The sequence below is a fragment of the Mustela nigripes genome, chromosome 10, assembly GCF_022355385.1.
Source record: "Mustela nigripes isolate SB6536 chromosome 10, MUSNIG.SB6536, whole genome shotgun sequence".
NCBI classification, from domain to species: Eukaryota; Metazoa; Chordata; class Mammalia; order Carnivora; family Mustelidae; genus Mustela; species Mustela nigripes.
Window position 1 is genome coordinate 23,369,595 of NC_081566.1, and position 24,752 is coordinate 23,394,346.

The following is a 24,752-nucleotide window of genomic DNA, read 5'->3' on the forward strand; positions in this document are numbered from 1 at the left end:
TTGGGACCATCTGTTCTCGAGGGGACTCCCAAAGCCCAAATGTCTACTGAAGACCAAACATGAACTCTCCCTACTCCAGCTGCCTTTTCCGAGCTTTAATACCAGTCCTTCTGATATGCTTGAAAAGCAAACAAAGCCTGAACTGTATCTTAAAAAGATCACTGAAGTACACAAGGCTGCAGCCTCCCACCAGTATTCAAGTTCACAGGACAAAAGGTGGCACAAACAAAAATGCGACAAACCAAGTAAAAACTCAAGAAAGTCTGCTTCATTGTCTAGTTGGGGTTTATGATGCTGGATTTCTATTTCAAAAGTTAAAAAACTGGCTGTCTGAAGAATAATAATCAGGTCCTTGGTCTCCTCCACATCTGTACAGTACTGGGCTAAATTAAGATTTGTAATGCTTTACTTCTAAAGAAGCTGCAGGAATGGGCTGAACTACTAAGTATACAAAAAGAAACTAAGAATTATCCAATGGAAACTTCTGGTAGAGTCACAACCTGGAATTAGCCTTTTGGAGGCTAGTGAGTAAGTGCAAAGGTCTTACTCATCAGATACCATGAAACAGTGCCTGTGGAGGTTTAAGTGGGAGCAGGAGTCTTTTTCTGTCCCCTAACAAAACAGACAGGAAGCTGGAAAAGAGAACACTGAAAATAGCTTCAAAGGGAAAAAAAGGAGTAAGAGGAAAAGATGATACATCAATACTTATTAAAATCTTTATTCACTTTTTTCTTCTTTTTCAGAATTGAAACCCATAGAACACATTAGAAACTTGGGTGCATATCTGTCCTGTTTGGTGTCTTACCAAGCCCAACCTCCTGCTGTGTGACAGCTCTGAGAGGAAATCTTGGCAGATCAAAATCGAGGGTAGCGGTTCCTACACCTCCCTTTTGAGCAAACTAAATTAGCTTCCCAGTAAGTTCCTCCCCAGCTCCCCCGCTTACACTTTGTATTTGTGAGTAACACCTTAGTTCCTTAAAAACCTGTGGCAGTGGAGTAACCAGCCCCTGCCTTTTCAACCCAGGCTGGATGCATTGAAGGGAGAGAAACTGGTCTTCCCCTGGACGATAGGTTTCACGAAGTCAGTTCTGTCTGGCTCCTGCGTGTGCCTGGCCACGCCCAGCTCTCCAAAGGTGCCCAGAAAATGCCGGCTGAATGGTCTCTCTGTGACCATTCACAGAGACTGAGGAGAGACCCATTCACTAGCTTCAAGTTCTTCAGCAACATAAGTCAGTGTTTCCCTGTGTCAAAATAAATACGTTTTTTTCTCTTGCTACAATAACAGATATGACTATATACATACATATGCCTTTACTCATGTTTCCTGAAGCTCAAGCTCAAAAGATCACTCCTACAGGACAGCTCACTGACAGACACGGTTTTTATCGCCACTGAGGTGTGGTCACTTACAGTCAAATAAGACAAGGACCATTGCGAATGGACGCTGAAGGAATATGGGGGATGGGAAGGGAAAGCCAAAAGTCTTTCTTCTTTTCTTTTCTTTTTTTAAGGAAAAGAAAGATGAATTTCCTTGGAAGAACTTACTGTTCAGGAGACACTAAAAAATTGACATGTACAGGATTCATCCTTCCCCAAATAATATGCAATAGATGTACCTGAATTCTTCCATTTCCTCCTTAAATTTCATTTGATATATTAGTCCTGAGTGCAACAGGGAGAAATGCCTTATTAATATATTATCGAACAATACTCTGAGCAAATCACAGATCCTGTCTATTAATTTGTTTTGCACAGAAAATTATTTACACCCAAACCCACAATAGAGCCTCATATTAAAGAACAATTTAGAATAGAACTTCTATACCCATATTTCCCCATTCAAACTCTGCAATAGACATATTTAAGAAGTGAGAGGAGGTAAGGAAATGGCATTCAGTTCTGATTTTCCTAGTTTGATAGTATTAAAATATATCCCCTTCTACCTTTAGATGTTGACTAGGCACACCCAACCTAGGACTGACCAAGACCACTTCTAGTGACTTGTCTAACGGTGCTAAAGAAACCACAAAGAGGACACAGTGACAAAACTTAAAAAAAAAAAAAAAGAAAAAAAGAAAAAAAAGGTATCAGCCTCTGTTTTTCCAACAGAATTTGGTTTTTGTGACTTTCAGGGCTATAAGCTTTTGGTTGGTTTTCTCTGAGATTAACTTAAACCAATCCTGATTAGAACATAAATCTATGTTCCAAGAGTCCTGTGACACCACCCTATTAGTAAACGACATTAAACATGATAGATCTGAACACCTCTTAAGATCATGAATTTTTAACAGCAGGAAACAGAATGAACTCATACATTTTCTGCCATGTTTTGAAAAAAGGATGGGATATTTCTTCCTGCTTGTTTCCTTAGCAATATCTTCTGCTTTCAACATTAGGAAGCAAGCTCCCAGTTGGAGAACAAGTCTTACCCATTCCACTGCGCCACACAACAGGTACCATGTGTCTGCAAGGACACTGGGCCATCATTTGGTTGAACCAACATAAACCCAGGCGAGCCCACTGCCTCCCACCGTCTCCCTCCAGCCAGCTCCTTGACCCTCTGGGTGAGCACCATCCACGATATTCTCCAGCTCAGCTATGAATCCTGCTCGATGCACACAATAAATGGTCCTACAACTGAAATCTAAGGCCTCCTTCTGTTAACACCATTTCAGTGTTTTGTGCTAACACCTGGCTCCTTAGACTCAATACCTTCTTTTAGAACTCAACCCATTCTTGTGGATGTCTCCAAACATACTTACAAAGTACAAAAGCATCCTGACCTCAGGCTGTTGTTAACAGTTACAGGCTGCCCAGCTGCCTTTCAATGCCTTTCAAGAACAAGGACCTAGATTCTAAGCTGTTTTTGAAAGGCTGGCTGCCCCACACTGGTCTCCAGAGGCTGGCACGGCATTTGCTCCCTCACACCGTTGAAACAGCAGCCTCTGCCTGACAGAAGCACAAGGCAAGGCTGGACCGGCCCCTAGACAGGATGCAACGGCTTATAGGTCTGGGAGGCTCTGCAGGAACACAGACCAAGCTGAGCCTGGCCTTCTGTCACTACCGGGACAGGGACAGGGACAGCGGCGCTCCACCACCAGTTCTGAACACCCGATGAAATTAAACGAAGAAATCAGGGCTTGACATAAACCAAAATCTTAAGGCTCTTCCTGGTAACCTCCTTTGTTTTGAGGCTCAGAGAGCTTCAACTCTTTGTTCCCAGTCATCGGCATGGCCCACATCACAAGACTGGTCCAGCCACCAGCAGAACGCGTGGTCGGCTGAGCGTGGGAGCTAGCTCTTCCCACGAGAAAGGGACAGACAGGAACTGCCAATCTCTTGGGAACAGCAGCTTCAGTGACCGAAAGCCTTAAAGGCTGAGGTGGAAATCATTTCAGATGAGAAATTGGGATGGTGGAGATCGTAGGCAACTTAACTCTCATCAAGGTGTTAGCTCAGTTTGCTTTGTTAATTCAGAAAGGATTTGCCTGCTTTGGGCAAAGGGAAAAAGAAAAGTCTCCATGAGAGCATCCTGCTTGGACAATTTGCGGTCTAACTGGGATACCACTGTGAGCACACAGATCCACTGAGGTTCAAGTCCTGTTTGCTTTCTCTACACCCGTGGAGCTCAAATACCGGGGGGTCTCCCCGCTTCTGGTGCCGTCTCTTCCTCCCTCCTCTAAGAGCTCACGGAAAGCACTATCAGCCAATCGCTTAAAAGCCCAAGCATCCTTCCTGCTGCTGTTGTTCCCGCTAATTCGATCCTGAACATGTTTCCCTGCCCACAGAGCATGCTATCGGGCTCAAGAGGCCCGGTTTCCCCGGCTGCCACTCCGCAGGAGGTGGTCAAATTCCCAGCTGGATCGGTCCTGGTGCAAAAAGGACTCCAGAGATGGCCAAGGGTTTTCAGAAACTCCATCGGGGTGGAGAAAGGATTCTAAGGATGAACTCAAACCACACACTCCAGAAGCAGGCCCAGCATTCACCTCTCCGCACGTCCCCCCTCTATCTGTCCCGTGGCATGCGAGCGAGGACCGACCAACCAGGAGGCCCGCCGCCGAAGTTGGGGGGTCGGCGGGAGCGCTCCCGTGGTCTGAAACCTGTCATCTTTGCCTTCGTTTCTCCTACAGAAGTCGCCAGAGGCATCCAAGGCCACCCTGCCCCCCATCACCAGAGCTTGCTGCCGGCTGTCTCCGATCCCCCTCATCCCGTTCGGAAGTGATTGTGCTGTTTCTCTAGCTTTGTAAAAAGGAGTCTCGCTTATTCTGTGGAGCGGATTACAAGTGGGAGAGAGGCATCCTGTCCTCCACCAGCACGGTGTCCGCCCCGAACTGGTCAGTGCACTGCTTCACCGTGGCCAGCACACTCAGGAGCCGCTGCTCCGCGGCGTCCAGGTGGGGCTCAGACAGCACGGGGGCGATGGGGTCGTGGGCCATGGCCGACTTTAAGGCAGACTTCAGCACGCCGTTCTTCAGGTAGTTCAGTCTGTTCCAGGTGGACACCCGAATGCTGGAAGAGAGAGTTGTAAGGGAGATGACGTGAAACCTCTTACTGTCAAGAGGAGTTTAAAGCCTGCTCGGTGGGCAAAAGTCAAGAAATAATTATGTAAGACGTTTCAACTAAGGAAAAAAAAAATCTGTTTCCAAAGGACCTCTACATTACCACATTTTGAGATTTTTTTTCTAGGTAATTAATTAGAGGTATATGCAAAGATTTATCAATGTTCACTCCAATGTGCAACTGAATTTGTAACAGGAAAAATGTGAAACAATACGAATGTTCATCTATTCAGAAACAGTTAAAAGTATGGCTTACCCATTCAAGGAAATACCATGCAGCCATTAAAAACAGTTCTGGGAAATTTAATGGCTTGAAAAATACCCATGATATAATACTGGGTGGGGGGAAAAAGTTGGTGGGAAAAAGTTTTACTCCAAATCTATGGGAAAAGAGAATGTGTGTGTATGTACACACACACACACACACACATATATAGCCAGACATACACATACAGTTAGAATGAAGTCACTATGATGTTAATAGGAGTTAGCTTTATATCTTAGTAGGTAGTTTTAACTCTCTTCTTTCCATGCTTCTGAATGTAAAAAATTCCTACCAGCAATATTATAACTAAACTGCAATATCAATATTATAATCCTACCCACTTCCTGTGGGTAATGAGAAGATTACGAGGTAGGCACAGAGGTCCGACTCTGCAAGAGGCAGCCGGGTCCGCATCTACTAACAAAGGAAGAGCGACCTTTGGACAAAGCACAGAAGGGGCAGACAGGCACAGAGGCGGTACGATTTTACTATTCTCAAGTCCACGACAAGCGCCCCCAGCATCAGAGCCTCCCCTGTGTAACTAAGGCCTCACTTGTCTGCCTCTCAGTCCCACACCCGTCCTCCTGAGATGTACGCCCTGCTATGATGCAGAGAATTCCTGAAAGCATCTCTCCAGTCCAGCTTTCTCCGAAGCGGTCACTGGAGGGAAGTGCAGACACCTCAGGCTCCTGCACAGGTGGGTCGATAGTTAGGGAGAGCAGGTCATCAAACGGTGCTCTGCCCTGGTCCACACTGCCAGAACGAGCAGGCCCTCTTGACATGGAAACCCGAGCCCCGAAGACAGGCCCTCACACATGCCCTGCCTGTGACAGAGGCGGTTTCTCCTGAGCTGTCCCTCCCTCTGTTGCCCTGACCCCAATGCAAGTCACTGCCTGAATGTGCATCCCAGAGGGCTGCTTCCTGCTTGTGCAGGGCCTGCAAACTAGCTAACTTCTCTGCTATCCCATGAACTGAACTATCCTTCTCCATGGAGGTCCACACCCTAGCCTTGGTGACAAGGTTCCCTTCCAAGTTTGTCCTTCCTTGGGTACCCTCTCTCAGCCCTTTTATAGTTATGCTTGTATCAGAGCTTCTTTATATAAACTTTCCCATTTATTTTTTTGAATTTATTTTTTAAAAATTTTTATTAACATGTAATGTATTTTTTGTTTCAGGGGTATTTTTTGTTTTTTTTTTTGTTTGTTTGTATTTTTTGTTTCAGGTCTGTGATTTATCAATGGTCTTACACAATTCATGTACTCACCATAGCACATACCCTCCCCAAAGTCCATCACCCAGACACCCATCCATCCAACCCCCTTCACTCCAGCAGCCCTCAGTTTGTTTCCTGAGATTAAGAGTCTCTTATGGTTTTTCTCCCTCTCTGGTTTCATCTTGTTTCATTTTTGCCTCTCTTCCCCTATGATCCTCTACCTTGTTTCTCAAATTCCACATATCAGTGAGATCATATAATTGTCTTTGATTGACTTATTTCACTTAGCATAATACCATCTAGTTCCATCCATATTACTGCAAATGGCAAAATTTCATTTTTTGATAGCTGCATAGTATTCCACTGTATATATACACCACATCTTTATCCATTCATCTGCTGATGGACATCTGGGCTCTCGTAGTTTGGCTATGGTGGACACTGATGCTATAAACACTGGGGTACAGGTGCCCCTTCGGATCACTACACTTGTATCTTTGGGGTAGATACCCACTAGTGCAATTGCTAGGCACAGGGTATTTTCAACTTTCTGAGGAACCTCTATACTGTTTTCCAGAGTGGCTGTACCAGCTTAAACTTTCCCATTTAACCTACTGTGTCTTTTCTAGCTTCTGACTGGATCAGACAGATAATATTATTATTACAAAAACATCTTCCTTCATAGATGTATGTGGTTTTTGACTGGCCATACTACTGCCTCCTATTGATGAAAACAATTAAGGGGCTCTTAGGGCAACACTTCCTGCGGAATATCGTACTGCTGCTACTAAAAACAGAGGCCAGAGAAACAGCCTGGCTGTGATGAGGGGCAGTTGGATGGGATCTGAGGGTCTCAGGCGGTGAGCTCAAAGTAGGACACGGTGCTCCCACATTTTTTTTCTGTGTGGCTCTGCAACGTGCAACCCAGCAGATTCTTAAGGCTCTCCTTCAAACTGATACCAGCCATAATGCTTTGAAAAGGAGCTCCTTAGAGCCCGCTCTTTGATCTCATTTTGATTTGCCTTCTAATTTCTTTGTTCTCGAACACAGACTTTAAAAAAAATACAAGGCTAAATGCCTCTGAAAAAGTTACCTTTGGCTTACACACTTTCAGACTGAGATCTGCAAACCACAGGTGGTCTGTGGTGGGCAGTGAGAGGACTTCGAACCCCAGGGTGAACATGGTACAGGGGCCAGGGATGCAGACTGTACTAGAGTCCTGGTGGGGAGAGGACCGTATCCCGATATAAAAACAAACACGAATATGTATTGAATAGACTGAAAATTTCTATTCATACAAAATTTGAAAGGACTGTTGAGCTCCGGGGGTTCTGGCCTGGAAAAGCATGAGAAGCATTTGCTCAGGTCTTAGGAAGTTTTAAGGCCTGGAAAACGGATGTACTGTTAGGTGAGCCTGGAAAGGAAGATGACACAGGCCAATGTATTTGCTGTGAGGAACTTACATGCAACACTGATAGAGGGGGGCAAGAATGCTTCTCTCATCCAGCGATGGGTTCCCAAAGCTGAAAATTAAGATTAAAAAACTTAGTGAATTACTTAGTGGCTCCAGTTGCCTTCTTAGCATCAAAGCGCGAGCAAATTCTCTAAGACGACCCAAATGTGATCCTAGATAATTTCATGCTCCCACGGCTCAGATCACTTAAATTAAAAATAAACAGGGCGTGGCCAATCTGACACAGGATCCCTAACAGTCTGTACTGCAGCATCAAACAACAAATGTCCTCATGTACAAGCCTCCTGTGTCCCACTGGCTATGGTACGGTGCTGAAGCAGAACCACGGCACATGGTGTGGAGCCCACGGGCCACAGGGAGGACCCGAACCCCTGGAGGTTTTACGGGCACAGGGGGGAAAAGGCTATGCCCACAGTTCCCACTAACACACAGATGGTCGTCACTTGTAACAGGTTGTTCTACCTCGAAATCACCAATCAGAAAAGAGCAGGATTATCCTTTCCCTACAAGTAAGTATAGCCAGATTCAAATAGGACAAGCAGCTCATGGAGGCTGAGAAAACGGTGATTCAAAGCATCTGTAAAAATGACTTCAGCAGTAATTCAGAGGTACACGAGAAGTGGTTCTGGAAAAACTCAATCTTCTACTTCTCTCCTGGAAGCTCAGCCTTAGCTGGAAGGTCTGGGAGCTCTGAGCACAGTGCAGCCCTCCAATAATTAACAGCTAAAGCAACTATTTCCACAGCACACACAATCATTTAAACAAACACACAAAGATCATTTGTATAAACCAGACAAATTTTCAGGAATGCATGTAGCACTGGCCTCCACCCGCTCTGCTGTGTGTGCCGGCCTCCGCGCTCTGCAGGTGGCAGCCCCCTTCATGGAGCATGAGGCCCCGGGGCTCGGGGTAACACAGGGTGCCACCAGCAAGCGCCCCTTGGGCGTTCTTCGCTGAGGACCCCTGGGTCTCAGGTGAGCCTCAGCACCAACGTGGGACTGACCCACGTTGACCAACGACCTAGAGCCTGGACGATTCTGGGCTCCAAGGAAGTGTTCCATTTAACACTTATTAAATGTAACTGCATGAAATTCTGAAATGAAATTCTGTAAATGAAATACTGAATCGGGCACCATGGAGAATGCAGGGGGCACAATAAAAATATAATATGCTCTTCAAAGAGCCCAGGCTGAAAAAATTAAGGACCACCCATTTATTCAAAATAAATAAGACTGTCTTAGTCAAGATAAAAGTAACTTGTTTTTATGTATCAGAAGGAACTATTCTTCTTACGATCACAAAAAGTCTGGGCCTAGACTGCCATAAACATAGCAAAACATCCTATCAAACTGATATTTAAACTACATGAACCTTTGGACAGACTCAATTTAACAGGAATTAAATTTCATGTTCTATTAAATATGTATTTCTCAAGACTCTAGACACCATAGTCAAGGAAGAATGACAGAGGTAGTGACACATCAAAGACCTGGGCATCCAGCTGTCTGTGTTGAGAGTCAGTGTTAGACTCCTGGGGGAAAAAAACCCCACTTTTCCATTATTTAAAGTCCTCAGAACCCTGAGGGCAGAGGGAGTACGAACCCTGAGCAAGATGGAAGGACGGGTGCCAAAAGCAAAGACCCTGACCAGAAATGGGAAGGACACCTTCCATCCACTATATCCTAGACATTTCCCGGGATGTCCTAGAAAATGTCCTTCTTGTATACAAAGAAAGCCCTAACTGACGAGGATGGTCCTATGGTCCTACCTTTTGGCATTATCGAGAAGGATGAGCATACTGGCACCTTCGTCATCTTGAAAACTCTCATAGTGATGGCGGTCCGCGTTGCCGATCAGGTAATCAAAGACAGCGGTGTCAATGATGTCCAAGAGGCGCGGGCCCGAGTCATAGGGGGACGTTTTCTTGACAGCATCACAGTAGCTCTCGTCGTACTCCCACCTAGAGGCAAGGAGCACCCCTAGCATTACAGAGTGCCAGCACTGTACCTGGCTCTGTTTTGTTTTGAGAGAGAGAGAACGCAAGTGTGGGGCAGAGGCAGAGGGAAAGAGCGAATCTCCAGCAGACTCTGTGCCCAGCAAGGAGCCCCACGTGGGACTTGATCTCACAACGCTGAGACTACAACCTGAGCCGAAATCAAGAGTCCAACATATAACCAAGGGAGCCACACTGGTGTCTCTGTAGCTGGCCCTGTTTACAACATAGAGAAAAGATGTCGTTGCCTGGCAGGTTTGCTCCCAGACCCACCTCCTGGGACAGAACAAACTGGAGGTTTGTGGGAGCACTTACCTGGCCAGTTTGCCCTCGCGGTATGTCCTGCCCCATGGGTGTCGGTGTTTCTGCAGAGGCCACACATCTGGAAGCCAAAGTGTGACAGATCCCTCCATCGTGTCTCCATCAGCACAAGCTGGCTCTGTTTCTCGGCAGTAATAACACTTCCCATAGAAACAAGTGTTATTTCCTACGGGACAGAAAGGAGCCAAAAACACTTAAGGGAAAAAGGAAAACTCCAAATTCCCCCAACAATGTAGAAGGGAGCAGCTAAGTGAATAGAACCTGCAAAAACAATGATCCTGAATGATATCTGAACATTTATTTATTTTCTGTACATGTTATAAAAAAGCATACAGTGAAAAAAAAGTCAAAGGGCAGAAAAGGATGTATATAGAAGTCTCCTTGCCCTTGGGGCCCCACCACCCAGTCCCCCTCCCAGGAGTCAAGCGGCATCACCCCTATCTTTCTGAACTCACTCTAAAGTCTATGGCTATACCACCCTGAACGCGCCCGATCTCGTCTGAACTCACTCTAAGGAAAGTCATGCCCCTCCTCTTCTGTCAGGGCCGACACTTTGGCCAGAGCACCCAGGGGAGGGAAGAGTGGGCCCATCCAGGGACAGGCTCGGGCTGGGAGTGTGGGTACTTGGGGGGGTGCCAAGCAAATAAAGAAATATATTGAGGATAATGGAAACCAGGTTTCTCACAGAGGGAGAAGATTAACACACAGAAAGGCAGAAAGCCAGAATAAATCTTGTGGTGTTGAATTAGAATTGGACTGCAGCTATTGGTTGGAACAGAGATACAGAAAAAGACAGATGTCTGTGTGTGTGTGTGTGTGTATGAGTGTGTGTGTGTATACGGCTTTCCTCCCTCTGTCGCTCAAGAGAGCCTGGAAGCAATGACAACCAGTAAAAAAAAAAAAGGCAGTAAACACCCAGCACTCACATATTAATTTCTAAATATCATTTTACTACTGTATTAAAGGGACTCAGGGCTCCTTGGAGAAACTGGTGACTCTAGGGCTGGAGCAGAGAAAGGGTCTTACTGCTATGCCAGGGTAAAGAAGCACTCAGAGAATGACGGGAACATTCCAAAGGATCTACAAGACAGTGTGTAGGAGTTCCTGGGACAGCGTTAGCATCAAAATAAATAACAGCAAATCATAACTCTGACTCAATTAAGAGTCTAAGAGTTCATAGTGATATAAACAAACAAATAACTACATAAATGTGGGTCACACGGGAAGAGTTCTACCCTTTAATAGACTGGTGACTATTAAGTCTAGAAGGAATGAAAAACTAGCAAGTAACTATTGGACAACTTTCACAGTAGCAATTGATCCAGGCAAGAGTCATCAATGAATGCTATAACTGGTGGGTAAAGGCTTGATGCAGGTGTAATATTTACATAGTTCTAGACTATATCATTCCAAAGTATCCCGTTAATAAAATACTAACTGGAGAGAGAGAAACCTTACAGAGACTTACCATCTTAATCAAAGGATACAAGTTAACATCACCAGTAACGGGCCACAGCAGCAAACCCCCATCGCGTGCCTCCTGACAGGACATGCCAAGAAGGGCACAAGAGCACTTCTCTGGTGTTCCCGCCAGCATGGGTAAGTCACGAGCAAATGTCAGACACACTCAAATAAAGGCATACTCTATAAAGTAACCAACTTGTGCAGTTACGAATGTCAAGGTCATGAAAAAATAAGGAGAGTGAGGAATTGTTCCAGATGGACAGAGACTAAAACGACATGACTACGAACACATCATGTGATCCTAGACTGAGTTCTGGACTTCTACAGGGCATTACAGGGACAAGTGGCAAAATCTGCACTCTAGGGTCCGTGGGTTCGATGCAGGGCTGCATTGTGCAAGGTTGGTCTCTTGCTGCTGATGACTGGATGTGGGTGTGGAGGCGTGGGCCCTGGTGGTTGGGGGTACTGACGTCTTCCCACACCTGTGTGAGGAGCATTCATGTCGCACACTGTTCTCAAATGTGTTAACAGTCCGAAGGTGTTAACAGTTAAGGAATCTGGGGGACTCTGAACCGTCTCTGAAACTTTTATACAAATCCAAAATTATCTCAAAATAAAAAGTTTAAAAAACAAAAACAACTGAAAAAGCTTAAGTAATGCTTTTTTGGCACTCCATACCTATTAAATATAGCCATCAAAAGAGCGGACTTCCTACCTATAACCCCCTCACATACTCCTTAATGACTGTTCTGTTCTCACACACGTGTCCCTGAAGAGATGAGCAGCCCTCAAGCCTCTTAAGTATTTCTAACCCCAGCACAGCACACACTCCACACCCAACCGCAAAGCTGATTCTGTCACTCTTCCATCTTAAAAACATTTTTAGGTAAAGAAAATTTGAACTAATGGAACAATATACCACATATATAATGTTCATAATTATAAAAATATAAACTTATAAATTTAATTTGACCCCATCAAAAACAGCAATAGATCTTTTAAAGGGTAGGGAACCTGACGTGGGGCTCGATCCCAGGATCCTGAGATCAGGACCTGAGCTGAAGGAAGACACTTAACCGACTGAGCCACCCAGATGCCCCTGAATAAGATTTTTTTTTCAATTAATTTATTTTTATTATTTTTTTTCTTCCTGTCATTTTTCTTAAAGATGATTTCTAAGGTTACAAGGAATAAGAAAGAACTGCTAGCAAACTCTTAAATAGCAGAGAGAGGGGACTAATCTTACCAGGTATCAAAACATAGATCAACTCAGTAACAGATAAGAGAACAGAAAACCCAAAAACTAAAACACATAGAAACAAAAATTTATTTCATTGGGAAAAAAATCCCCAACCAGTTAGAGCCATACTTCATCCCACATACTAGGATAAATTCTAAACTATGTCAAAAACTTAAATGTGAAAAATAAAACTATAAAAGTAGTCAAAATAAAAAAAGGTGGAATTCTTCCATAATCTCTGAGGGAGCAAAGCTATGATTCACAATCAGGAAGTCTCTTAAGAAAAGATGCATTACATTAAAAATAAACAAAAATGTCTGTAAGGCAAAAAAAAAGAAAAAAAAAAGAAAAAATACCATTATCAAAGTCAAAAGAAATTAAAGACCTGGGGAAAAATATTTATATCACAAAGGACTATTCTCCCTGTGTATGAGCTCCTATACCTTGAGAAGACCAGAAGCAGAGCTGAAAATGAACAAAGGATACAGAAAGACAGGTAAAAGAAAAATACAAAGGGCTCTTAAATAAAAAGCTGTTACGTGTGAAACAGACAAAAGCCAAAGTTTGGAAACACACCGTTGATGCCGCTGGCGGAACAAAGGCATTCTCCCACGTCACCACCGGCAACGTGAACTGGTTGAACATTCATGGAAAAACACATACGCCCTCTGACCCAGTGCTTTCACTTCTAGATATATGTGATCATGTCTGAAGTAACATATGTTCACATTAATTCTGGGCAACACTGGTTGTAAAAACAGGATTGGCACTTGTATGTGTAATAAAGGTCTAGTTAGATGAACTACGGTAGAGCCATACGACGCAGCACTTTGCAGCTGGTGACACAACAGAAGAATGAAGACGCTCTTAATGTGATAATAGATTTCCAAGATCTGTTAGGTAAAAGATTAGGTGAAAGAACAAGATGCAGAAGTACGCAAATTGTGACATACGTTTCACAGAATGGCAGTTAAATAAAAATATATATTCCTATTTCGTACCAAAAGGACAAAGAAATTACCAATAGAGATGACCACTGGGAGGAAGGAGGGAATGGAGGGAGAAAGGAAAACTTTGCACTGCAATCTTTCTAATATTTTTTAAAAATTTTGAGTTAGGTGAATGTATTACTGATTCAAAAAGCAGTTAGAAAACAAAGCAAAACCCTGCTGGGTGCAGGAAACCTGCACACACATGACAAAATCCAAACTCCTGAGTCTGGTAAGACCCTTCAGTAAGTGAACGGAGAATGTGTGATGGTTGAGTGGGAAGCAGGATCAGGTTTCTGGGGTTAAAATATGGACCTTCACCAGTCATTAGACATAAGACTTTGGGCACATGATCCTAACTCTCTAAGCTTTCTCTGTAAAATGGGTATCAGTTCCCTACCACTGCATTGTGAGGGGTGAGGTAATCCACAGGAATGCTCAGCACAAAGCCCGACACAGTGTCAGAGACCAGTCAATGCCGGCTATTTATTATTAATAATCTCACTCCAATCTCTTTCCAGACTTCAATATCTAATTTGCCTAGGCTCTGAAACTTTTCTCATTTCCTGGATTTTTTAACTTTTATAACTGGCTTTCTGATCACCCTGGTCTCTGTGCTCTTCTTGGATGAATCACCACCTCTAATAACCAAATCTAACCCTCTAGCCCAGACTTCTCTCCTAAGCTGTAGACTGTCTAAAGCCCCTAAATGACTCGTCACCATTCACTTCTGGATGCTCCTGTCACGGTAAGACTCTGTAGCCAATTTCACTGTGGAGAACTGCATTCTGCGACTCCAGCTGGGCACCCTACAATTCTACTCAACGCTGACACTGTCTACCCAGAGGAACCGGTCCCAGCGGTTGAAGGCTCAGTCCCATGAGACTATGCCCCACTTCAGAGGCCAGCTGTAAGCCTGGGCTGTCACCTGCGCTTCTGACTGGCTTATATATCAGGGGTCCATGAGCCCCATCTTGGGGTTTGATTTGCTAGGACAGAAGAATATATGATGGGGAAAGGACAATCTCTTTAGTAAATGCTGTTGGGAACACTGGACGGTCATATGCAGAAGAACAAGAACTATCTTACACCACAGACAGACATTAATTCAAAATGGACTGAAGACCTGAACATCAGACCTGAAACCATAAAACTCCTAGGACACACCAGGAGTCAACTCCCCGACGTCAGTCTGGGTGATGAGGTTTTGATTTTTTGGATATGATGCCAAGAACAAAAGCAACAAAAGCGAAAATGAACAAGTATGACTTCATCAAGCTAAAAAGCTTCTGCACAAAGAGACCATGGACAAAATGAAAAGAGGCTAGTACCCAAAATATAAAAAAAAACAAACTCCTACAACTCAAAGGCAAAAAACCAATCTGATTAAAAAATGAGCAGAAGATCTGAATACACATCTTTCCAAAGATATACAAGTGCCAACAGTTGCATGAAAGATGTTCCACATCACTGGTCATCAGAGAAATCCAAATCAAAACCACAATAAGCTACCATCAAACATACAGACAAATAGTGCTGGTGAGGATGTGGAGAAAAGGCAAGTCTTGGGTACCACTGGTGGGAATGTGAATTGGCATAGTAAGGTATATATCATAGTATGGTAAACGCTATGGAGGTCCTCAAAAAACTAAAAAAATGGAACTCCCGTATGATCCAGCAGCTCTACTTCTAAGTATCCGAAAGAAAAAAAAGAAAGAAAGAAAGATAAAAGAAAACACTTTAACTCGAAAACCTATCTGCACCTCCATGTTCACCGCAGCATCATTTATGACAGCCAAGCCGTGGAAACAAGCTAAGTGTCCGCTGATGAGTGAGTGAGGATGTGCCATATATGCACAATGGACTATGACTCAGCCATAAAAAGAATGAAATCTTGCCATCTGCAACAACATGGATGCGACTTTGAGGGCATTATGCTAAATGAAACAAGTCAGAAAAAGACAAATACCATATAATCTTATTATATGCAGAATCTAAAACCAAAACCAAAACCAATGCAAAACCAAGTTCTTAGATACAGAGAGAAGTCTGGTAGCTGCCAGAGGTGGGTGAAATGGGTGAAGGGGTCAAAAGGCACAAACTTCCAGTTAGAAGATAAATCAGCCCGGAGATGTGAAGTACAGAAATGTGCCTATTAAGTTAGTAGACCATAACGAAAGTTGCTATGTGAAAAGATCGTAAGAGTTCCAATCACAAGAAAAAAATCCCATAACTATGTATATAATGACAGATGTTAACCAGACGTTGTGGTAATCATTTCACCATAAATAAAATTTCAAGTCATTACGAAGCACACCTGAGACTAATTTAAGTGTTCAATGTCAATCACACTTCAAATAAAAAAAGAAATGGCCAGGGAGGCTCACAGGACTCAGGAAACCAGTTTACTCACTGGTTACTAGGTGTATTGCAGAGGACACATTTCAAAAGCCCAGTGAAGACATACACAGGGCAAGGTCTCAGACCAATGAGCTTCTGTCCTCATGGAATTTGGGGCCTGGCCAGCGGCACATGGAAACATCCTGCTTCACCAACCTGGAAACTCCCAAACTCCATACTATTGGGATTTTTATGGAGGCTTTCTCCAGTAGGCACGATCTATTATAAACTCTATTCTCAATCTCTCTCCCCTCCCTGGAAAATGGAGGGTGGGGAGCTGAGAATTCCAGGCTTCCAGCTACGCTTGTCGTTCCGGTGACCAGCCCACACAGAGCCTCCTCATTAGAACAAGAGATACTCCCCGTGCTCTTTTTTTTTTTTTTTTTTTTTTGTTTTCTACTGAAACTGTTATACTCCCCGTGCTCTTAAGGCTTAGGAATTTACCAGGGTTTTCTGAGCTCTCCCTCAGGCACCGGGGGCAGAGACCGGTATATATCTTTCTTGTTATTTCACACAAGAAAACAAAATGTCCAAAATTTGATTCATGATCTTCCTCCTCTTCATACATTCCAAAGACAGCTGACAGCTTTGTAATACACTGAGTCATCCAATTCAGGAACTGGGAGTCATTCTTAATTTTTTCCTTCTCTCTCAGTTGTCCCACTCAGCCCAAATGTTCACCAAATTCATTCCATTCTAATTGCTGAGCATCTCTTAACGCTTCCTACCGGCTGTCCGTGATCGAGCTATGACTCGCCCTGTATATGCACAGAGTACGGCGGCCACCACGTGCTCCCAGCTCTCACCCCACCCCCGTCCCAATGCAGCCTCCACGACACTGCTGTGGCTGGTTTTCCAAAATTCCAATCTGGTTTTCTCATGCTCCAGCCCTTTTAATGGCCTCCCAGTGTCTAAGGAAAAGGTCTCCACTTCTAAGCCTGGTGCACGAGGCCCATTGGACACCGTCCTGACCACCTGCCTTTCTCTTTCACCAGCCCCGAGCCTCCCTTCACTGTAGCTCAACTCCCCTGAGCTTGCCACAGGCTTCTCTTGCTTCTCGTCACCCCTGTCTACACGCTGTCCTCACCTGAAGCAGACTTGACTCTGGAGCCTGTGCACTGGATGGGAACAAAGTCACATTATTTTCATTAACAACTGTTTTATTTTAAAGATTTATTTAGTTGAGAAAGAGAAAGCACACGCAGGCGCATGCAGGAGCCGGGGGAGAGGGGCAGAGCAAGAAGGAGAGAGAGTCTTAAGCTGATTCTTCACTGAACATGGGGCCTGATATGGGACTCAATACGACAACCCTGAGATCATGACCTGAGCTGAAACCAAGAGTCAGATGCTTACCTGACTGAGCCACCCAGGCGCCCCTTTATTTTCATTAACTTCTATGTGAAACTTAGTGTTCCTTCAAATTAGGACAGTAGGAAGCAAACCATGGCGGTATTAACATTACCTGTGACTCTTTCGCCGGAAGAAACCACAGACTTTTCATATCATATCAATCATTGTTGCAAAATATCATTTATACTGTCTGAAATTATGACAGTTACTGGATCACTGCTAGATCTGTTATTTAATGTGTTAAATAATAATGAAGCACAAGCTTATAGATGGCAAGCTTCGAATTTTTGATAACGAAACTAGATTTCAATATTATTGATTTCATTTGTAAAAGTCTATGTATTCAAATGTGTGCCTTTAAAAAACATTAATCTTCTTTTTTAAAAGATTTTATTTATTTATTTGACAGAGACAGAGATCACAAGTAGGCAGAGAGGCAGGCAGAGAGAGAGGGGGAAGCAGGCTCCCTGCTGAGCAGAAAGCCTGATGTGGGGCTCGATCTCAGCACCCTGAGATCAGGACCTGAACTGAAGGCAAAGGCTTAACCCACTGAGCCACCCAGGTGCCCCTAAAAAACATTATTCTTTTTTTTTTTTTTTAAAGATTTTATTTATTTTATTGACAGAGAGAGATCACAAGCAGATGGAGAGGCAGGCAGAGAGGGAGATAGAGGGAAGCAGGCTCCCTGCTGAGCAGAGAGCCCAACGTGGGTCTCGATCCCAGGACCTGGAGATCATGACCCGAGCCAAAGGCAGCGGCTTAACCGACTGAGCCACCCAGGCGCCCCCCCCCTTTTTTTTTAAATTTTACTTATTTATTTGAGAGAGAGAGAGAGTGGAGAAGTCAGAGGAAGAGCAGACTCCCCACCAAGCAGGGAGCCCGATGCGGGACTCAATCCCAGGACTGCAGGATCAAGACCTGAGACGAAGGCAGTTGCTCAACCAACTGAGCCACCCAGGCGCCCCCAAAAAACACTATTCTAAGGAAAGATCCCCAAGCTTCTCCAGCATGCCAAGAGTCTGTAGTACAAAAAAGGTTGAAAGTCCCAACACCTAGGACGTTCTTTCCCACTGTACCGCCCTGAGGTAGTGCTACTCTCCCTTTAAGACCTGAATGAAATGCCACCTTCACCAGGGAACCACCACCCTGACCTGCACATCTCCCCTTTCCGTCCATGCCGCCATGGGCCCTCTGTACATGTCTGGCTTCCCCATCAAATGAAGTTCCTTGGGGGCAGGGAGGTGTCATTCATTTCTAGATAGTTCAGAGCCCACCACACAGAAGGGAAATAAAATTGTGTTGAAAGAATATTAGCAGATGAAATATAGATAGTCTGAAAATCCAGGTATGAATCCTGGCTAAGAGTAGCTACATGACTCAGGAAAGTCCTCCAACTCTTCTGAGATTTACGTGGGTAAATCTCCCTTACTCACTGCACTCTTTTGTCAAGAGGATCAACATAAGGTAACTGTATGAAAGTGCTTTGTCAAGTTGCAAGGGTTATGCAGAATTTGGTTGTTTTATCAAGTTATCTAATATTTTAAAAAACTGATGGGGCACCTGGGTGGCTCAGTGGGTTAAGCCTCTGCCTTCAGCTCAGGTCATGATCTCAGGGTCCTGGGATTGAGCTCCGCATCAGGCTCTCTGCTTGGTGGGGAGCCGAGTCTCTCTCTCTCTCTCTCTCTCTCTGCCTGTCTCTCTGCCTACTTGTGATCTCTGTATGTCAAATAAATAAATAAAATCTTAAAAAAAAAAACAACAACAACCCAAAACTGTGCTAAGGTCAGCTCATTATTTAAAACCTATCTCCAGTGCAATCCCTCTATCTGCCTTAATTTTTGTATACCCCCAAATTCAGATGTTGAGCCCTTAATCCCAGTGTGGTGGTATCTAGAGGTGGGACTTTTGAGGGGAGCACTCATGTTGGGATTAGTGTCCTTCTAAGAAGGACTCTCTGCAAGACATAGCAAGACAGTGGCTGACTATAAACCAGGAAGAGGGTCCTCACCAGAACCCAAGCATGCTGGCACCCTGACCCTATACCCCATCTCCAGAACTGTGAGGAATAAGTCTCTACTGTTTAAGCCACATCATCCATGACGTCTTGTGATGGCAGCCCACACTCAAACACTGCGTGTGCTGCAGGCTGTATCCAGAAGCTCATTCCCCAAAGGTACCAGTCTTGTGTACTTCCAGGTTTTTAGGCTCTCGTTCCCATGATGACTTCCTATTATTTTGCCTCATGCCCTTTCCTTTTGCTGCCGGGGTAGCTCTTACTGATTCTTCAATACTCAGCCTAGTTGCTAATAGCCTCCTCTACAAACTTTATCCTGGCCTCTCCGACTCCCACACTCGGCACCATGTAGGAGAGTGAACCTGTGAGTCTCCAGAGAGCGGGGCTCTGGCCTACTCTTCTTGATCTCCTCTCATCCATCAGAAAGTCATGTCTGCCAGACCACAGAACTGGACCAGCAAAAGTAATTAGAAAACACATGAAACAAATCACTGACACTGTTCACTTTGGGTTATTTGTAAGAACAGCTTAAGCCTTAGCCCTGTAGGTTTAAATTCTGAAAGATGACTCCGTCACAAGTCCTTTAAATATCCAATTTCAGGGGCACCTGGGTGGCTCAATGGGTTAAAGCCTCTGCCTTCAGCTCAGGTCATGATCCCAGGGTCCTGGGATCGAGGCCCGCATCGAGCTCTCTGCTCAGCAGAGCCTGCTTCCTCCTCTCTCTGCCTGCCTCTCTGATTACTTGTGATCTCTGTCTGCCAAATAAATAAATGAAATCTTAAAAAAAAATATTCAATTTCACCTCATTTCAAATATAAATCCATTCATTCTAGCAAAGCAAGGTGAAATTCATCTGGCAATGTCTGTTTCAACAGTCATATTGTAACGCGGAGCACCGTGTCATTGAGAATGTCACCACGATGAGGCTGAGACAAGAGACCATGGCACCTCTGACTTCTTCCCATTCTCACCGTGCCCACGAGCAGAACAGGAGTGAGAATGTTAGCTCAGATGCCTGACCTCAGAGTGAGAGAACAGAGCACAGAGGCCAGGGACCAGGGTCAAGTTCATGCACAGTGGGTTACGGGCTGACCCTTGCGGGTTAGAAGGCAGTGGTCATCTTCCAGGCCCAGATCCAACCTTCCAAGGGCATTTCTGACCCTCTTTCAGAGCTGCCTTATAGTTCCCTCAATTCTAAGGAGACAGTTCTCAAGAAAATACATGTATATGAAAAATCCACCAAGTCAAAGATACACATACAGTAATGGATTTAGGCCAAAATCTGAGTCTGAGATTTACTTTAGGATCAGGCAGAAGAGGAGGCACCTGGGGGGCTCAGTTGGTTAAGCCGCTGCCTTTGGCTCAGGTCATGATCCCAAGGTCCTGGGATGGAACCCTGAATCGTGCTCCCTGTCATCGGGCAGTCCCCCCAATTCAAGCTTGTGTTCTCTCTTAAATTAATAAAACATTAAAAAAAAAAAAATAAAAAGATCAGGCAGAAGGAAACAAAGTTATTACCTATTTACACTATCAGTAAATGACCTCACTTCCTACCTTCACACAGCCAAGTACATGTCAGGGAAAACTCTCACTTTCTGGCCACCTACCTACCGTTAGGATCCATATCCCCCAGTAGCCTAAAAACAAGTGGCCCAATATGTTTTTGTACTCCCTTGAGTTCTTCAATTCTTAAAAGTCACAAACCAGCTTACTCAATGATGTCCCACTTAACTTTTTAACTACTCCCCTAGTTAAATGTCCTCTATAATCTTACCTACGGTTAGGAAGGTGCTCAAGAGCTGCTCCGTGGCAACGGGCTTGATCTCTGTCCGTAGATTAACAAATCTGCCAACCACCAAGGGGGCGCGACGGAAACCCAGAATCCTGGTTTGGGAGGTTGAAGAACAAAAGAGAAAAATCTTTGGGGGGTGTATTTTATAAAGAAAATATAGATTGGTAGGTATATACATGTATATTTCTATTTATACATGTTTTAAATTTTTTTTTTTAAGTAATCTCTACCCCCAGTGTGGGGCTTGAACTCACAACCCTGAGATCACAAGTTCCATGCTCTACTGACTGAGCCATCAAGATGTACGTAATGTATTTTAATATGCACTTCAGCAAAAAGGGTGAGGCAAACCTAGCAAAATGAGAGCAACCGTTAAACTTGGGGAATGAGTATATGGATTCATTAAACTATTCTAATTCTTTAGATATTTTTCATAGTAAAACTTTTAAACAAATTTCAACAAAGCATTAAAAAAACAGGCTTAAACCTATACATGTGTTCAAAGCTTTGGATAAAACAGCACATTGGCAGAAAACTATACAGATTAATCTAAAAAGATAAACCCAGGGAACAACTAAATACAGATATATTTGAAGATGCTTCTCTCTGATGGTCTAAAAGATCAACCTAATGGTTGAAAAAAATCATTTTTAAAAAAATGAATTTTCCTGGCTACAAAATACACTCACTGAAGTAACGTTGGAGGGGGCAGGATTTGGACCACACAGAAAAGTTACAATGAAGAAAATAAAGATCATCCATAACTGCACAGCCCAGAAATAACTACTGACATTTTGGTATATGAGCATTTTTTCCCTTTACACATGTATGTAAACACACACAAACACATTCTTGTGTATAGACACACAATTGAGATTATACAAACACAGTTGGGTATCCTGCTTTTCACTCATTCTGAGCCCTTCCTCATGTCATGATAAAACCTTTCCAAACAGCTACATAAAGGAATAATGCATTGTTCAGGGCTGCTGATGGTCTTAAACTCAATCTTCTAAAAGCCACAAAAGTAGATCAACAGATGGGTCAAAATAACATAAAGATCGAGAAAGTCTCCTGTGGTCAGACAAAGTGGTTAAATCCTCATGTGGCGAAACAGCAACCCAGAGCAGAAAAGGAGCAGGAGCCGTGGCTGGTAAAGAGAGCGGGGAGGTCCTTTTTCTCCCCACTGACCACCATCAGGACAACCACTAGCAGCCAGTCCAGTGCCGAGAGGCCATGTCATGGGGGCATGTGAGCCCGGCTGGGGTGGCAGTTAACAAAAGGGGTAGGGGGCCTGGCTAGAGAAGAACTTTCAGACTCTGAGGGAGGTTTCCCTTTGAAACGCAAGACCTCCCAGAGCACAGGTCATGCACTGAAACATTAGTAGATTTAATTAACATCAAAGGGAGTGATTTCTGTACAAAGACTACTTCACTCTAAGTTAACAAATAGGTGTTGTGGTGTGAAAAGATACGGACATGTTAAATTTTGCTAATAATGGCTGTGGAAAACCAAAAATCACTAAGAATGAGGTATCCCTTTACATATCTTAGATGAACACAAATTCGTGTGCTGGATGAAATACTGGTATATGAAATATTGGTATCGGTAGGGGAAAACGATCTTCACGTGCTGCTGGTGTCTGTCAACTGGGACATCAGGTTGGGAATGAAGAAAACGAGGAAAAAATGAGCTCTTGGAAAGACTGATGCTAGCAGGCCTTTAAGTGAGGAACAAGATTTACCCAATTCTCTACCGCTAGGTCTTAAAAAGAGGAAGTGAAAAACTCATGGTATTGTGAACACTTATTTAACCTTTTCCATTATCACTGGATATTTAGACTGCCACTAGTTTTTCACTACTGAAAATTTCACGCTATGGCTAAGATCCTGGATATATGTTAACTCTGAATTCCATTATTTCTCCAGGTACTTCATAGAAATACATTCTTAAAAATATCTTCAATATTGGCGTAAAAAGGTAGTTACTCATCTAAAGGCCAGGAGCATTCAGGTTTCCGATATATAATGCCAGAGTTCTTAAAAAGAAAGATGGAACTGATTAACAATGCCACAAGCTGCATCCAAATCTCAATGCATTCCTTCCAATATAGTACTACCTTTTTTTTTTTTTTTTTTTTTTAAATCTGGCCATTCTCAGCAGAAGAATCCCATTGTTTCAAATAGATTTTTTGTTGTTGTTGTTCCTGGTGAGGATGAACCACCCCCCCCACCATATTTATTAGCAATTGATCATTTCTATTCAGTCAACTGTGCCCTTAGATCATTTCCTATTAAAGTTTTAGCATATATACAGATTTGCATAACCATTTATATATTAAGGTTGCTAATGCTTGGATTACATTAGATTCAAGTATTTTCTCCTACTTTGCTTTCAAATTTCATTTGATGTTTCCTGACATTGGAGTTAATTGTATTTAGCTGTGTCTGCTGGAATAGCTTTTTCTTTGCAATTTTTCAATTATTGCTTTTATGCCTAGAAAATCCTTCCTAATCCAGAAAAGAAAAAAATCACCTTTATTTTCTTCTGGTTTCCTTTATGTATTCATTTAACAACTATTGTGAATAATTCTTCTAAAGTCTGTCAGTATGCCTGGACAAAGGAGCTGCTCAGAAGGGCAAGTGAGCTAACAGACACTCCAGTTACCAGGCTCTTGGCGAGGCCTGTGCTGAAAAAATACTAATTTTCCTAGTTAGCTTACATATTTTGAATTTATAACCGTTTTGCTTTTGGAATTATTCTGGCTACTAAAGCCAAGCATCTCCTGTGTGAAGGATAATAAAATTGATTATATATGTCATGCTGTATGCTTCTAGAATAAGTGAGTATTACTTAAAACAAAAATAAAAACAAAAAAACCAGCACTGTCAGGCCCCAGTTAATGATCAGTTCAGTTCAGGGACTTGAGTTCCAGCTCTGGTTTTCATCCTGCCATTTTCTTTACCAAGAATATCTTCACTCATGGTGCCAGAGGGCATACCAGAAGGAAATGATCTTAAAAAGTGGAGAGTGAAGATATGTACTCAGGTTTTCCGAGAACCACCCAGATTACGAAGGACTCGTGCGACTTTAATGGAATCCGTCAATCAGCTACCTCAAGTAGGTACCAAGTCAAAGTTATTCGAATTGCTCGAAAGAGTCCACAAGTCCTCTCCAAGATGTTTTTAAATGGAAACAAAGCAAAGTAACCCTCCAGGATGACACATACCTGTCCAAATGAAAGGCTGCTACCTCTGCATTGTGTCTATCATAACCAGCATATGGCTCCCCTTCTACCACATAGTCTCGGTTATACCTGCAGAGTGAACGGGAAGCACAGATGGAGACGTGAATTACATCGGCACCGCACGTGACAGCACAGCAGAAGTAAACACGCCTGACTCCACCCTACGGAGGGCTTCCCTGCCAAAGTGGAGCGGGGCTGCGGATTCGGACGAATCTGGAAGAGGGGGTAAAGATGAAGTGGAGAAGGAACCTAGATTTCTCTATCTGCTTCAGCAATCACTCTATGAATAGAACACACAAGACGTTCTTTCTACTCCTCTGAAAGACTTTCCATGTAGTCTAAGTAAAACTCAAAGGTCGTTTTCTGGAAGGCAAGGACTTTCTCTGTATCTCTACCATGATGTGAAGCCTACAGTTGGTGCTTATTGAATG

General features: G+C 43.6%; 1 protein-coding gene across 6 annotated transcripts in view; it reads right to left on the reverse strand.

Moving 5' to 3' along the window:
• Positions 1-702: 702 nt before the first annotated feature.
• The window catches only part of FAM20B (FAM20B glycosaminoglycan xylosylkinase), a 43,392-nt gene continuing 19,342 nt past the window's right edge, over positions 703-24,752 (reverse strand). For 5 of the 6 annotated variants that reach the window (XM_059412817.1, XM_059412822.1, XM_059412820.1 and 2 more), the window contains 6 exons: positions 24,304-24,390; positions 21,057-21,166; positions 9,820-9,991; positions 9,280-9,471; positions 7,501-7,560; positions 703-4,509 (listed from right to left, as the gene is read on the reverse strand). In XM_059412817.1, coding sequence (XP_059268800.1) covers positions 4,278-4,509; positions 7,501-7,560; positions 9,280-9,471; positions 9,820-9,991; positions 21,057-21,166; positions 24,304-24,390 — 853 coding nt within the window. In that variant the 3' untranslated portion in view covers positions 703-4,277. The remainder of the gene's footprint in view (positions 4,510-7,500; positions 7,561-9,279; positions 9,472-9,819; positions 9,992-21,056; positions 21,167-24,303; positions 24,391-24,752) is intronic. The other variant, XM_059412823.1, reaches the window with a different exon arrangement.